The sequence below is a fragment of the Chrysemys picta genome, chromosome 10, assembly GCF_011386835.1.
Source record: "Chrysemys picta bellii isolate R12L10 chromosome 10, ASM1138683v2, whole genome shotgun sequence".
In the NCBI taxonomy this organism is placed as follows: Eukaryota; Metazoa; Chordata; order Testudines; family Emydidae; genus Chrysemys; species Chrysemys picta.
Window position 1 is genome coordinate 8,285,757 of NC_088800.1, and position 16,225 is coordinate 8,301,981.

At 42.9% G+C, this 16,225-nt stretch overlaps 1 protein-coding gene across 3 annotated transcripts in view; it reads left to right on the top strand.

Moving 5' to 3' along the window:
- Positions 1–16,225, top strand: part of ADAMTS17 (ADAM metallopeptidase with thrombospondin type 1 motif 17) — a 269,254-nt gene that overhangs the window by 128,759 nt on the left and 124,270 nt on the right. For all 3 annotated transcript variants that reach the window (XM_042856603.2, XM_024102933.3, XM_024102934.3), the window contains exons 11-12: positions 12,977–13,078; positions 15,612–15,757. In XM_042856603.2, the coding sequence (XP_042712537.2) occupies positions 12,977–13,078; positions 15,612–15,757 (248 nt within the window). The remainder of the gene's footprint in view (positions 1–12,976; positions 13,079–15,611; positions 15,758–16,225) is intronic.

Consider the following 16,225-nt stretch of genomic DNA (forward strand, 5'->3'; position numbering starts at 1 on the left):
TCTGCACTGACAGGGAGACGGATGAGGTTGTCTTTTTCATCTTTAATGCCTATGGTTCTATGAATCCTGAGTGCTTCTCTGAGATGTGATCTAAGGCACAGAAAAGATCAGTTACAGGTCCAGGCTTCCTAGCCATAAAATTTAGTTTACAGACTCATTAATACTATCTTCCCATGTTTTGATTTTGTTGCATTCATCTCTGGCATATAAGAAATAGAATAGAATTAGCTCCTTGCAATAGAATAGTATCTATGGTACATGAATATATTGGTTTGAATGAAAAACACTGCAACTCAGTAAAATTATAGACGTTCCTTTTCTCACCTCTTCCCTCTCCTCAAAGTCTCCAATAATGGGGGCAGGAAATGGTCCTTGAAAAGAAACTTCACTCCTCTTTTCATTCCTTCCCTCTGTGCTTGGCAAAGTCTCCCGTTGCTCGTTTGCCAAGCACCCACTCTCATCCTTTGTACTCCTGAAAACACAACCCTCCTTTAGCTAGCCTTTCCGTTATTGATTTCCAGGCGGAGTCTTCGCCATCTTCTACCTGTGTCGGTCTCTTGTATCCTGTTGTGTGTCTTGCATTAGAACTTAAATGCCTCGAAGCGGGGACCATGGCCAAGATTTTAAAAAATAAGTGAGTTTGAATGCCTCAGGTTTTGAGTGCCTGATCTATAGCTGACTGATCTTCAGAAACTGCTGAGCCCCCACATCAAAACCAGGCCCCTTTAAGGTGTTTCAGGCTGGGCACCCAAAATCGCTAGTCACTTCTGAAATCTTGACCATGCATGTCTTTTATGTGGTATAGATGGACAAGCGCAGTTCTCTAGAAATACTGCTAATCAGGGGCCCAATCATGCAACCTTTGCATATACAAGTAGTCTTGAGTCACATGGGTGGATTTAAGGTACATCTACTCTGCAAAAAAAATAAGACTCTTCGCAGTGAGTCTCAGAGCCCGGGTCATCTGGCTTGGGCTCGTAGAGCTCACACTATGAGTCTAAAACTAGTAGTGTAGACGTTCCTGCTTGGGCTGGAACCTGGGTTCTGACACCTGGCGAGGGGGAGGGTCTCAGAGCCCAGCCATCAGCCTGAGCCTGAACATTTATCCTGCTATTTTTAGTGCTGTAGTATGAGCCCTACAAACCTGAGTCAGTTGACCTGGGCTCTGAGACTCACCACAATGGTTTTTTGCTGTGTAGACGTATCCTTATTGACTTTGCTGGGATTACTGTGGCTAATAAGGCCTGGGCCAAATTAAAGGGGTAACCAGGCGGTGCGGTTCTACCCATGGAAACAGGATCTCAGCCAACCTCGGTAGCCATGCTGCAAGAAAAGGCTTAGGTGAGAAGGTTAGCCTGTTACAGTTACATCTTAGTCTACTAGAAGCGTATTGTACTTGCTTTGTTTTATTTGTAACCTGTGGTTCTTATTAGCTTTGCTTGATGTCGCCTCAATTTTTACCTTTGTTAATCAACGTATAGTTGTTCTTACTATAAATAGATGACAGTACCGCATTGTTGTATGCGAGCTGCTACTCCGCTGACTCAAACAAGCTGGTGTATGTGCACTGTTCCCTTGGGATTAGTGAGCCTGCTAATTACTGGGAGTGTCCGGTGACTGCGGCTGGACACTACCGGAGGATGCTTTTGAGGAGTTTGGGGACAGGGGTACACCAAGTGTGTGCCTGCCAGGCAAAGTCGTGGCTGGCAGAGCCCAGAGCAGAGTGCTTGACTGGCTGAAGGGCTGGCAGGGTCAGGGAGCTGACACTCAGCTACTACGCAAAAGACTCCCTCTCACTGAGGCAGAGGTGTTGCTTACTGACTCTCAGTCCTGGACGCCCCGAGAAAGTGTCGCACAGCTGCGTGGAGGCCTTTGGAATGCTGTAGCTACAGTTGCTAAGATGTTGTTATGATGAAGAACCGTGGGCTGCTCTTGCTGTCCTGTAGAATTTCTGCTATTAAAAAGTGACTTGATTGAAGATGAAAGCTAGTTTCAGTCGTATCTTGGGATTGGTACTTACAACAGCCGAATATTTATGTGGCGAGTGTGGCATGGCCATGTAGTTACCGTTCGAAGACCTGGTGGATTTTTTTGTTGTTGTCTTTTCTCTCTAAAAGAAAGAGCAGCTCTCATGGGAAGGGTTTTTATTCTTCAGTTTTGGTTTTTGGGAACAGAGAAGCCCTTGGTAGCACTCCATGTATCCATGGAGCCCAGTATATTTCATATGGCCTCCACATGTTGCTAGCCAGATAAATACACGTAAAGTCATCTAATGCAGAAGACTGAACTTAGCATGATCCACTTCATTGTCACAGCATTTGTTTTGTTATGTTTTCCCTGATAAAGAGCATTAAAAAAAGTCTAGGCAACAGCTTTGTTGAATTCAGGCATTTCTGCAACTGAAATTATAGCACTGGAAAGCAGTTAACTCAAGGATTATTTCTTCTTGAAATAAATTAATCCCTTGGATTCGGTACACTTTCTGAATGTTTGGTGATTCTCCACTCGCTCACACAAGTGTAAATCAAGCTGTAACTCCATTGATTTCATGTCTGAGAAACTAGTCTGAGAGGAGAATCAGCTATAGACTCGGTGATCAGAGCCGGGCACTTTATATGCTAAAAGGACAGCGTGTGGGTGTACTTTGAAATGTACTGGAGAAATAGCTAATTGTTAAATAGTGAAAATTACGATGGTTCTTTTTTAAGACTTCTTCTGGTGACATCTCAGAGAGATTCTTTGATTGCTGTTCATCAAGTGGGATGCATGTCCTCTTTGTGATTCACTTTCATACATCTGTGAAAGTTCTGCCTTTCTAGCACAGAATAAAAGGGGCCCATTCTTTCTCGTTCACTTAAAAAAGACCCCAAGTGAGTGAGCCTTCAGAGTTTGGTGTTCAGAGTCTCGATGAAATACAAACTCAGCAGGAACCTATTATTCCTGCACTGCTGAAAAGGATAGCATGCAGCTCTTCCTCACCCTTTGCCTGTCACGTCTGGAATAACCCCTCTCATTGGTGATTTTTGCTCCGCTTGCCCTATATTGGAACTTCTATGGAATTACTCAGAGAGAGCCACTGAGGTGTTTATCCCACCTTGGCAGTTGACAGCCCACTTCGGCCTAGATTTTCAAAAGTGGCCTCCAATTTTGGGTGCTTCTACTTTTGAGTGTCCAGCTCTTGACACCTAGGACCTAGTTTTCAGTGCTGTTGGGCACCTCCAGCGCTAACAAATATCAATGGCAGATGCAGACCCTTGATGCCTTCTATTACCCGTCTGTAGGTGGTGGAGATTACCCACCCCCCCCGACCAAATTAGAAGCCGTGACAGAAAATTTGGGACTTAACTTCTCTGTACCTGTTTTCTCACCTGTAAAATGGGGAGGTGAATTCCTACCTGTCAGCTGTGCGGAGAGGCTTAGAGAAAGTGTGCACAATACCTTGAAGATGTAAATTTCTATGCAAGTCTCATTACAGTATTGTTTTGTGTTTAATTGGTGTTAACTGGAATTCTGCACATGGGCACAGCTTACAGTTAACTATTTGCCAAGCCAAAACCGTGAGAAAGTTAAAGTGCTGTGATGCTCCATTGAAAACTAATGTATTTAAAAGCAGTTCTCCCTGTGTACTTTATATAGTTTTCGCTTGTTCCCCTTCCTTAAGGCTATTTACTCTTTCTTACTCCATCCCCATAATCCCCTCTCTATGACGACAGAAACAGTTTCATGGTGTTTAACTCTGATGGCAGAAATAAGAGGTTGTTGGTTCCAGTGTGCAGCGGGCAGCTGGAGCTAATTAGTTCTCTAGAGACTGGAATCCTTCCTTTCTTTCCTAATCCAGGAAAATGCAGAAAGTTTAGCAATTTCCACAGGATTATTTCTGAGCGGCAAGAGAACCACATGGACCGTGATAACATCACAGATTTGGAAGTTACTTCATGTCATTAGGGGCCAAATCCTGGGAGGTTCTGAGTGCTTCCTGACAGGTACTGAGTACAATGATATTCTGTGCTGACTAATGGGAGTGGTCTACACAAGGTAACCTCTCTCTTCAGAATTGGCCCACACTATGAAAGAGATGGAGAACCAAGTTTGAGTAGGGAGGAACCACTTGTCGCCTTCTATGTGGATCTTATGAGAGCTGTCTCCATTCTTACCTTGAAATTCAGTTAGCATAGGAAGGATGGTTTTATGGCTTAAAACCCTAAATTGGACACTCGGGAGATCTGGATGCAATTTCCCCCTCTGCCATCTTTGGCAAGTCATTTAATCCCTCTGCACCTTCATTCGCCATCTGTAAAGTGAGGATAATACTTCCTTTATCCACCCTTTGTCAGTTTAGATAGGATAGGGGCTGTCTCATACTAAGTATGTGTACAACACCTGGCATAATGAGTCCCCAATCTATAATAAATGTAATTCTCTGGTGGCTGGACCACCTCCTCAGCTTCCTAACAGTGTGTCACATGCACATCCTTCGACTATAGTTTCTAGTGCTATGCAATGCTATGGATTTTCTCTTCCCACTTGAGTTTTTGAGATCTTTAATTTTTTCCCAACCTGAAGGGAGTCGAAAAAGTTGAAATCTCAAAAATGTTCATGAATTTATAATCCAATTTTTTTTTCCAGATTGGGTCAATTGAAATGTTGCCTTTCGATCACTTTGAAATGTTTCATTTTTATTTCAACCTTTTAAAAAATGTACTTTATTTTTGTGTGTAAATTTCAAAGCGAAAAGATGTTTTGACAATTTCAAAACTACTTTGTCAAATTTTTTGAATCAGGAAACTGGTCGAAACCGACCCTTTCCTGTGCACAGTTTCGGTTTTGACAAATTGACATTTTCAAATGAAAAAACATTGTGTTGAGAAAATTCCCAACCGCTTCAATAGTTTCCTATTCAAAGAGGAGACTGTTCATCACCGACAGACCTGCTTTCCAGTGCCAAATGCTGAATTTACAATTTAACTGTAGTACAGCAACTTTCATGACCTATTGTACATCAATCTGTGCTCTGAATTGCCACTCAAATATACAAATAATCTTTCTGTCAAGTCCTGCCATTTCTCATTTTAATAGTCCCCAGCAACACTGAATGCAAATGACTTTTTAATGGAGATTTTTTTGTTTGCGGTTATATTTTAGCTGAAGAGGGTGTATGATCTCTTTTGAAATGAACATGATAAAGCACCACAGCTGATGGTTTAACCTTTGTCTGAGTGTCTTTATGGCATAGACGCATGACATGACACTAACGAGATTTTAAGGTTTGTAATGGTGTGGCAGTAGGACCCAGCTGTAGTGTAATTATCACGTTTTTCTGTAGCTCTTTCCTGAAGTATGCTTTGCATTTATTATTAGGAGTCAAAAATAAGGCTTCTATAAAAATCCTGTTTTCTATCCCTGAATCAGGAGATTTCAGGAAGGTTGATGTTGATGATAAAGGTTTTTTTCAGAGTATTTTTCTATGTAAGCATGTGTGTCTGATTGAGTATTTGTGCCAGTCCTATCCATGAATTGAATTGTATTTTGGTATCTTCATTGAAACAAATTCTGCCCATACACACGTACCTGTTGAGGGTTAGCTATGTCCAACGATCCCCCCCCAGCTCATGGCACATAGCTGGACATGTTAACTGAGTTTATTGCCTACCACATCTTGTGAACTCTGGATGAATTCTGGCTGGCAACTCAATTCATACATAAGGCTGCTAGATTTCTATGACTTTCTGTTCTTTCCCCTGCCCTTGTGCGCAATTGTACATCTAAGCTTCCCCTAATTCGGTGCAAGGAGCTCCTGGCCCTCAGAGACCACATATGGACTTTGGAGGCCAGGGTGGTGGAACTGGAGGAGCTAAGGGAGGCAGAGAGGTATGTTGATGAGGCTTTCCAGGATGCTGTAGAATTGTCCCACCTCCGGTCAGACAGCCCCTGTGCTGTTGAGGAGGATGAAAGGCCCAGGGAAGCAGAGCAGTCAATGGGAGCAGAGGGAAACCTTCCCATAGTTGGGACCCTCCTTCCAGACGGTGCTGGGGTTGCCTCTCGCACTGAGGTTGCCTCTCCGGGGGAGGGAACTCCAGTTGCTAGGAAAAGGCAGGTGTTAGTAATGGGAGATTCGATCATTAGAAACGTAGATAGCTGGGTTTGTGATGACCGGGAGAACCGCATGGTGACTTGCCTGCCTGGTGCGAAGGTTGCGGCTCTCCCGAGGCATCTAGACAGACTTATGTGTAGTGCTGGGGAGGAGCCGGTGGTCGTGGTACATGTAGGTACCAATGACATGAGGAAGGGTAGGAGAGATGTCCTGGAGGCCAAATTTAGGCTGCTAGGGAAGAGACTGAAATCCAGGACCTCTATGGTGGCACTCTCAGAAATGCTCCCAGTTCCACGCACAGGGCCAGGTAGGCAGGCAGAGCTTCAGAGTCTCAATGCGTGGACGAGACGATGGTGTAGAGAGGAGGGGTTTACATTCATTAGGAACTGGGGAAACTTTTGGGATGGGGGGAGCCTATATAGGAGAGATGGGCTCCACCTAAACCAAAGTGGAACCAGACTGCTGGCACTAAACACTAAAAAGGTTGTAGAGCAGTTTTTAAACTAGGAGATGGGGGGGGAAAGCCGACTGCTGCAGAGGAGCATGTGGATCGGACAGAGACTTCTCTTAGGGGAGAGTCTAATGATAGAGAATCTCCAGGTTATAGTCAGGAGCAGAGGATGGAGGAGGATAATGTAAGGGCCAGATCAGATGATAAACATTCACATAAAAAAGAATCTAACACATCAGAAAGGGGCAGACAAATAAACAGTGACAAGTTTTTAAAGTGCTTGTACGCAAATGCTAAAAGTCTAAATAATAAGATGGGTGAACTAGAGTGGCTCGTGATAAAGGAGGATATTGATATAATAGGCATCACAGAAACCTGGTGGACTGAGAGCAATCAATGGGACACAATCATTCCGGGGTACAAAATATATCGGAAGGACAGAACAGGTTGTGCGGGGGGGGGAGTGGCACTATATGTGAAAGAAAATGTAGAATCAAATGAAGTAAAAATCTTAAGTGAATCCACATGTTCCATAGAATCTCTATGGATAGAAATTTCATGCTCTAATAAGAATATAACATTAGGGATCTATTATAGACCACCTGACCAGGACAGTGATAGTGACGATGAAATGCTAAGGGAAATTAGAGCGGCTATCAAAATTAAGAACCCAATAATAGTGGGGGATTTCAATTATCCCCATATTGACTGGGAACATTTCACTTCAGGACGAAATGCAGAGATAAAATTTCTCGATACTTTAAATGACTGCTTCATGGAGCAGCTGGTACAGGAACCCACAAGGGGAGAGGCAACTCTAGATTTAGTCCGGAGTGGAGCGCAGGAGCTGGTCCAAGAGGTAACTATAACAGGACCGCTTGGAAATAGTGACCATAATACAATAGCATTCAACATCCCTGTGGTGGGAAGAACATCTCAACAGCCCAACACTATGGCATTTAATTTCAAAAGGGGGAACTATGCAAAAATGAGGGGGTTAGTTGAACAGAAGTTAAAAAGTACAGTGACTAAAGTGAAATCCCTGCAAGCTGCATGGGTGCTTTTTAAAGACACCATAATAGAGGCCCAACTTCAATGTATACCCCAAATTAAGAGAAACAGTAAAAGAACTAAAAAAGAGCCACTGTGGCTTAACAACCATGTAAAAGAAGCAGTGAGAGATAAAAAGACTTCCTTTAAAAAGTGGAAGTCAAATCCTAGTGAGGCAAATAGAAAGGAGCATAAATGCTGCCAAATTAAGTGCAAGAATGTAATAAAAAAAGCCAAAGAAGAGTTTGAAGAATGGCTAGCCAAAAACTCCAAAGGTAATAACAAAATGTTTTTTAAGTACATCAGAAGCAGGAAGCCTGCTAAACAACCAGTGGGGCCCCTCGATGATAGAGATAGAAAAGGAGCGCTTAAAGACGATAAAGTCATTGTGGAGAAACTAAATGGATTCTTTGCTTCAGTCTTCACGGCTGAGGATGTTAGGGAGATTCCCAAACCTGAGCCGGCTTTTGTAGGTGACAAATCTGAGGAACTGTCACAGACTGAAGTGTCACCAGAGGAGGTTTTGGAATTAATTGATAAACTTAACATTAACAAGTCACCGGGACCAGGTGGCATTCACCCAAGAGTTCTGAAAGAACTCAAATGTGAAGTTGCGGAACTATTAACTAAGGTTTGTAACCTGTCCTTTAAATCGGCTTCTGTACCTAATGACTGGAAGTTAGCTAATGTAACGCCAATATTTAAAAAGGGCTCTAGAGGTGATCCCCGGCAATTACAGACCGGTAAGTCTAACGTTGGTACCGGGCAAATTAGTCGAAACAATAGTTAAGAATAAAATTGTCAGACACATAGAAAAACATAAACTGTTGAGCAATAGTAAACATGGTTTCTGTAAAGGGAAATCGTGTCTTACTAATCTATTAGAGTTCTTTGAAGGGGTCAACAAACATGTGGACAAGGGGGATCCAGTGGACATAGTGTACATAGATTTCCAGAAAGCCTTTGACAAGGTCCCTCAGCAAAGGCTCTTACATAAATTAAGTTGTCATGGGATAAAAGGGAAGGCCCTTTCATGGATTGAGAACTGGTTAAAAGACCGGGAACAAAGGGTAGAAATTAATGATAAATTCTCAGAATGGAGAGGGGTAACTAGTGGTGTTCCCCAAGGGTCAGTCCTAGGACCAATCCTATTCAACTTATTTATAAATGATCTGGAGAAAGGGGTAAACAGTGAGGTGGCAAAGTTTGCAGATGATACTAAACTGCTCAAGATACTTAAAACCAAAACAGACTCTGATGAACTTCAAAAAGTTCTCACAAAACTAAGTGATTGGGCAACAAAATGGCAAATGAAATTTAATGTGGATAAATGTAAAGTAATGCACATTGGAAAAAATAACCCCAACTATACATACAATATGATGGGGGCTAATTTAGCTACAAGTGAGGAAAAAGATCTTGGAGTCATCGTGGATAGTTCTCTGAAGATGTCCGTGCAGTGTGCAGAGGCGGTCAAAAAAGCAAACAGGATGTTAGGGATCATTAAAAAGGGGATAGAGAATAAGACTGAGAATATATTATTGCCCTTATATAAATCAATGGTACGCCCACATCTCGAAGACTGCGTACAGATGTGGTCTCCTCATCTAAAAAAAGATATACTGGCACTAGAAAAGGTTCAGAAAAGGGCAACTAAAATGATTAGGGGTTTGGAACGGGTCCTATATGAGGAGAGATTAAAGAGGCTAGGACTCTTCAGCTTGGAAAAGAGGAGATTAAGGGGGATATGATAGAGGTATATAAAATCATGAGTGATGTGGAGAAAGTGGATAAGGAAAAGTTATTTACTTATTCCCATAATACAAGAACTAGGGGTCACCAAATGAAATTAATAGGTAGCAGGTTTAAACAACTACAAGGAAGTTCTTCTTCACGCAGCGCACAGTCAACTTGTGGAACTCCTTACCTGAGGAGGTTGTGAAGGCTAGGACTATAACAGTGTTTAAAAGAGAACTGGATAAATTCATGGTGGTTATGTCCATTAATGGCTATTAACCAGGATGGGTAAGGAATGGTGTCCCTAGCCTCTGTTTGTCAGAGGATGGAGATGGATGGCAGGAGAGAGATCACTTGATCATTGTCTGTTGGTCCACTCCCTCTGGGGCACCTGGCATTGGCCACTGTCAGTAGACAGGATACTGGGCTACATGGACCTTTGGTCTGACCCGATACGGCTGTTCTTATGTTCTAAGGGCAGGATTTAGCCCAGTGTGATTTACATAGACTGTATGATCCAGTGGCTGGAAATGAAACTAGGCAAATCCAAGACTAGAAATAAAGCACATTTTTTTAATAGTGAGCATAATTAACCATTGGAAGAGTTGAGTTAGGGATGTGGTGGATAGTCCATCCCATGAAATCTTTAAAATCAAGACTGGATGTCTTTCCAGAAGATGCACTGTAGCTCAAATAGAAGGCATGGTCTTGATGCATGAATCACTGGATGAAGTTCTCTGGCCCGTGTTTTGCAGTCTAGATGAACGTAATGATCCCTTCTGGCCTTAAAAATCTGTGAGACTGTGAGTACGTCTACACTGCACACCCCTTGCATCAGCATGTAGGGTATGTGGCGCTACACGGCGCAGCGAAAAGCAGGCTGCATCGACGTGGCGGTATGTCGCTCTGAGCGTCAGTGTAAGGCTTTTGCTGTGGGGAGGTAGCGGGGAAACGCTCTGGCAGCAGCTGCTGGAGCCTTTTCCCACTGCTTCTGTCGCCAGAGTCTTTCCCTGTGGCGGGGAAAGGTGCCAGCAGCAGAGAGGCAGCAGGATACTACACAGCTAAAAATAGCAGCGTAAACAGGCCAGGCCCTGCTTGGGTGTGTAGAGAGCCGTATAGGGTGCATACCCACAGGGTTTAGGCATGAATTTACTCGCCCAAGCAGTGCCTCACCGTCTGCACTGCTGTGCTGGCTGGTTGAGCAGCGAACGTACTCTGCACACTGCCGAAAGGAGTATGCCGTGTAGATGTACAGTGAGCATCCCAAGCTTGGAGGAGAAGGGCCGAAGCATACCAAAATGATGCCAGTCTGTCTGCATCCCTCAATTCCACCCTCGCCCTTCGTTTCAGCTAGCAGTCTTACCCTACGGTGATTTGGAACCAACAGTCACAGATACGGCTCTGGAAACATCCCTGCCCACAGTCATCTAGGGAGAACAGCGAGCCTGTTGGGACAATGAATTCTTTTTCGTAAAGTCGGTCATGCTTTATAGTTAGGTTCTGTTTATGAAGGGTTGAGAAATTATTAATAGATGTTTTAATAAATGACTAATCAACTGGCATAGTTTATACAGTCCAGTGGGCCAATAGGTTGCTTAAAACCATAGCTTGTAAGTGTATGTATAACACCTTCTACTGTTGTGCTTAAATAATCTGGTACTAAAGTCTGTAACATACTTATACATCTATTAATTATTTATCAGTTCTTTATTAACCATTGATAAGTAAAACCTTAATATAAAGTGTGATCTATAAGTCTTCATAACTCAGCTGTGTTCTAGCTGCCAGTGTGCCGTATAAAGCCCTAATACAATAAAATATGTTAATTCAATACAGTATCTTAGATGTAAAGGAAAATACATTCGTTGGTGTAAAGGTTTCATTGCTAGTACGCAATGTATCACTTTCTGACAATGAAATGGGACAGCTAAGCCATCCGATTTCTAATCCTGTGCAAACCCAACAGGGAGGAAGGGTTGTCTCGCACAGGGACTGGGATTTGGAGTTCCCACAATCTATTCTTGACTTGCTGTGTATTGTCTGGCAGTGAGTTAACTTTTCCATGCCTTCGTGTACCCATCCATAAAATGTGGCTAATGTATTGCTACTGTATAAGATGTCTTGAGGGTTAATTGATGTTTGCAAAGAAATTTAACAACTTTGGAAAAAGTGATAATTAGTGATAGTTCAGTACAAACAGCAGAAATCTTCAATCCATCTCCTGCTTCACAGGAGCCCGCTCAAGGAGACATGGATGCCATGAAAACTCTGATTGGCTTTTATTTAACAAGCGCTGTGCTTCCAAGCTCTGCTTATAGCTTTCTTAAATGTTCTTTTGCTTTAAATAATGCAAAATCCTCATTCCAGAAGAAAATGTGACGTTAAAACAGGATGTAGATACTGCTGTGATAACCGGTTTTTCAGTACTTTCAACCCCATCTCCCTTTATGGCAGGATTTCTCTCTTCCATTTATTATGCTCTGTGCTGCGCAAGCATATTTGATATATACATACCAACATGTGTCTGCACACATATTATTACATTGGGGAAGAATCATAAGGTTCAAGTGTGTTGACTCAAACTATTTAATGAGGTGCAATAAATCTTGACAAGACCAGCTGGCAGTAGAGCCAAGCTTCTCATCTTTTTACCATTACAGTGAAATGTGAACAATAGTGGAAAGAAATGTAGCTTTTATTTATTTATTTTAATTTTTTTTTTTTTTTTTTTTTTTGGTGCAAACATAACATTCTGTTCAAATCATCCACTTATACAGGTTGCAGAGCAGGGTGGATGTTTCAGAAAACGTGAAAGATCTAAAGACCTTTCTTTCTTGGATTTTTCCCCCCCCCCAAATTCAGAAAACTTTTCTGACGTGACAGGTCACGCAAACATGGTGAAAATCAGTATCCCAGTAATGTCCGTTGATCAGACAGAGCAGTCGTGTTAATGGTAGCCAGAGTTCATTTCAGGTCTGGTGTCAAGATGCACTGTATCTCTAGCCCTTTTCTGCTGGTTCTCTCACATCTCCTCGGTTCCTCCTTCTCCCACACATCACATTCAAGATGCCTCTTCTCACCATCAGGACCTGCTTATCTGCTTTTTTTATATTATTGCATTGCCCCTGCCAACCATCGCTCATTTGTCCAATTCTCACACAACGACTTTCATGCTTTCTCCCATGCTGCATGGAACGCTGTCTCCAAACTAGACTATGAGGCTGCAGCCCTGTCCTCATTCAGCGCCCCCGTCAAGACCTGCTTATACCATGAAACCTTTGAGAAATTGCTAGCTGATTTGGCAAGGTAGAAGTTCAGCAGGGATTGCCCATGTAGCCCATATTCTATTTATTCGTATGTTATTAAAAACAATGAAGTGACTCACTGGTAGCTCGACTGGGTATATTCCTATGAAAAGAAATGTGTTTAAATGATGCACCTTTTTCATGCATCTGCATCCATTGATCTCTTTCGTCGTTCCCTTCCCCGTTCAGCGTCAATTTCTTCTTAAAAAATAATAGATCGAAAACCAACCAGATGCCTCTGGATTCACATTAGAGAGACTGACCGAACTTTACAGCGTATCCCATAATGATAGCTGACATCTCCAGAAGCAATAACCGCACTTTTTGGCCTTGTGATTGCAGCATTTGATGTGTGCTGGGCTGTGGTGCTTGGTGGAAGGAGACACGTCTTGTAAAACCAAGCTGGACCCCCCTCTGGATGGCACAGAATGTGGCGCAGACAAGGTAAGCAAAATGCTCTGCCGCTGTTTTGCTTTTTATGGTGTTGTCTGCGGACTGATGTTTCCAGGATGTGAAAGATTTACTAAAAACCCATATTTTGTTCTGATTGATTTGTACAAGCTGCTGGATTAACAGCTGGATTAAATGGCATTAAGTTATTTTTCTTTTCTTTGATGTGTATTGCGGTAGCCTCTGGAGATCGCAACAGAAATCAAGACCCCAGTGTACTAGGTACAAATACAGAAGAAAAGGTTGTCCCTGCCCTGAAGAATTTACAGTCTAAGGGCCAACTGTAACTCGTCGTGTAGTAAGATGCTCTTCAGTTCCATTCATTTCAATGGGACTCTTTGAGGAGAACGTTACTTTTCAGGGTGAGTTAGAGTAGCACAACCTGGCCCTAAACGTGAGACATGATGTAGCAGGTAGGTTTAAACAGACACTTTGTGGGAGGAGGAGGAAGGGCAAGAGTTATGCCAATATAATGGTGCAGTTACATAAGGTAGCTCGTAATGAGTTCCAATTCAGTTAGGGTTTTTTTTCTTTAAGACCTCTGCCTAGGAATATTTCTGGGTTTAGTGGGCCCTGCAGACTTAGCCAGATGGCTAGGGCATATTTGGACTTTCCACAGTTCAGTGTGGTGGAGAAAATGGTTAATGGAAAAGAAAATAAACACCTGTATTAGCAGGTCTCTATTGCATGTCAGTCATTACTCAAATACCTGACTTCTATGCTAGACCGTTAACTGTCAGTAGATTTTAGACTTTAAATTTTACCTGATGAGGGAGATTAATTTAGGGAGTTGTTGCTAAAGCTGGAAACTAAGTATCTTTTTTTCTGGATGCATATGAAAGATACATAAATTAATTAAAAATTCTTTGGTACTTACTGTTAAGTGCAGGAGATGGAAAGAATTTTAGCCCATGTGCTTTTGTTGAATACATTAGCTCCAAATGATTTATTGTATTACATCCCCCATAGATCAAGAAAATGGACCAATTCAACCCTTAATTACAACCCAGTGCAATCCTGTTGGAATCACTAAGGTTATATAGGAGTGTAACTGAGTTAGGCCCAGACTGTTTCAATGATGTATGTGCAGTAAGAAACCTTTGTAATGAAGGTGTTGTGTTTGGATACAATTTCTTGAACCCACTTTCTTCCGAGAGTGTGGATTAAGTCCTAGTATCTGAATGAAGTTTACAGCTGATAGCGTGTGCAGATGACACACAAATTGGTAAATAAGAGGTAAATGACCAAGAGGACAGGTCACTGATAAAGCGTGATCTGGATATCTTGGTAAATTGGGTGCAAGCAAGCAGTATGCATTTTAATACAGATAAATGGAAATGTATTCATGTAGGAACAGACTGTAGCTGATACTTACACAGTGGGGGACTGTATCCTGGGAAAAGGTAACTCTGAAAAAAAAATGTGGGGGTTGTGGTGGGACTGTGAGCTCCCAGTGTGATGCTGCAGCCAAAAGGCCCAATGAGATCTTTGGATGACTAAACAGAAAAATCTCCAATAGGAGCAGAGAAGCTATTTCACCTCTGTTTTTGGCCTGGGTATGACTGCAGCTGAAATACAGTGTCCCGTTCTGGTGTCCACAATTCACGAAGGATGTTGATAAATTGGAGAGGGTTCAGAGAAGAACTACAAGGATGATTAAAGGATTAGAAAACCTGCCTTAAACTGATAGACTCAAGCCGCTCTGTCTAATTAGCTGAACAAAGAGAAGGTTGAGGGGTGACTTTATTACAGTCTACAAGGACAAATGTTTAATAACGGGCTCTTCAGTCTAGCAGAGAAAGGCATAACCTGATCCAGTGGCTGGAAGTTGAAGCTAGACAAATTCAGACTGAAAATAAGGTGAAGTTAATTAACCGTTAAGCAAAGGTCATGGTGGGTTCTCCATCGCTGCCAATTTCCAAAACAAGATTGGATGTTTTTCTATAAGATCTGCTCTAGGAATTATTTTGGGGAAGTTCTGTGGCAGTGGTTCTCAATCTGTGGGCCGCTTGGAGCCCAGACAGCACACAGCTGCGGCCCATGGAACATCCTCAGGGCCATACAGGCAGTATATATACTGTGTGAATGCAGCCCACATAACACACAGGGATCTGCATGTGTGGCCCACAATGGCAAATAGGTTGAGAACCACTGTTCTATGGCCTGTTCTACAGGAGGTCAGACTAAGTGATCCAATGGGCCCTTCTGGCCTTGGAATCTATGAATTTATGAATTACTTAGGTAATCGTCTGTGTTATTGTGCAAGTTACAACAGAGGGCTCCATCCTGCAGTCACTGTAAACCCTTTTGGTTTACACTGGTTGAAGAGGAAGCTCCGTTTTCCACACGTCACTTCCTTTTTTCCAGCCATAACCAAAGCATGTCCTGCTTTCCTTAGTTCTGAAGCTCCAAACGCTTGCACACATGCGTGAGTGTATGCTTGGGAATAGTCTTATTAACTCCGTGCACAAGTGTCTGCGGGATCAGGGGCCTTTGCCTGTGCTGTGCTACCATCCTTGTGTTTCAGTGGTGCCGAGCTGGGGAATGCGTCAGTAAAACTCCCATTCCTGAGCACGTCGATGGAGACTGGAGCATGTGGAGTCAATGGAGCATGTGCAGCCGGACATGTGGCACCGGTGCCCGATTCAGACAGCGGAAATGCGACAATCCCCCGTAAGTCGTCTTGTCCTCATGACGCTTTAATGTGCAGTATGTTGGGAAATGTGGCTGCAAGGGTGGCAAAAAAGGGTCAGGCACGCAGTGGGCAGCTAAACACAAGGGCGGTGGGGACCATCTCAGGCATCCTATTGTCCCAAGTCGAACACAGACATAACATGAAATGAGATGCTGATTGGAATGAAAATGAAACTGTATTTCCTCTTGATCAGTGCACAGGCTGGGTCAGGGCTAAGCTGGTGTCCCGGCCCCAGGCTGTGCAGAGACCTCTCCACACAGACCAGGGTCTCTGCTGGGAGAGGAATGGAGATTAGATGGGCTGAGGCAAGGGGCGAATGTTTGTTCCCACATCTATAATATGGTCATAGTGATACTTCTGAATGCAGGAGTCAGACTGAGGGAGGGACAGATACTCATAATATGATGGTATGCGCTGCTTGGCTCCACTCAGTGGGGCTTGAATAT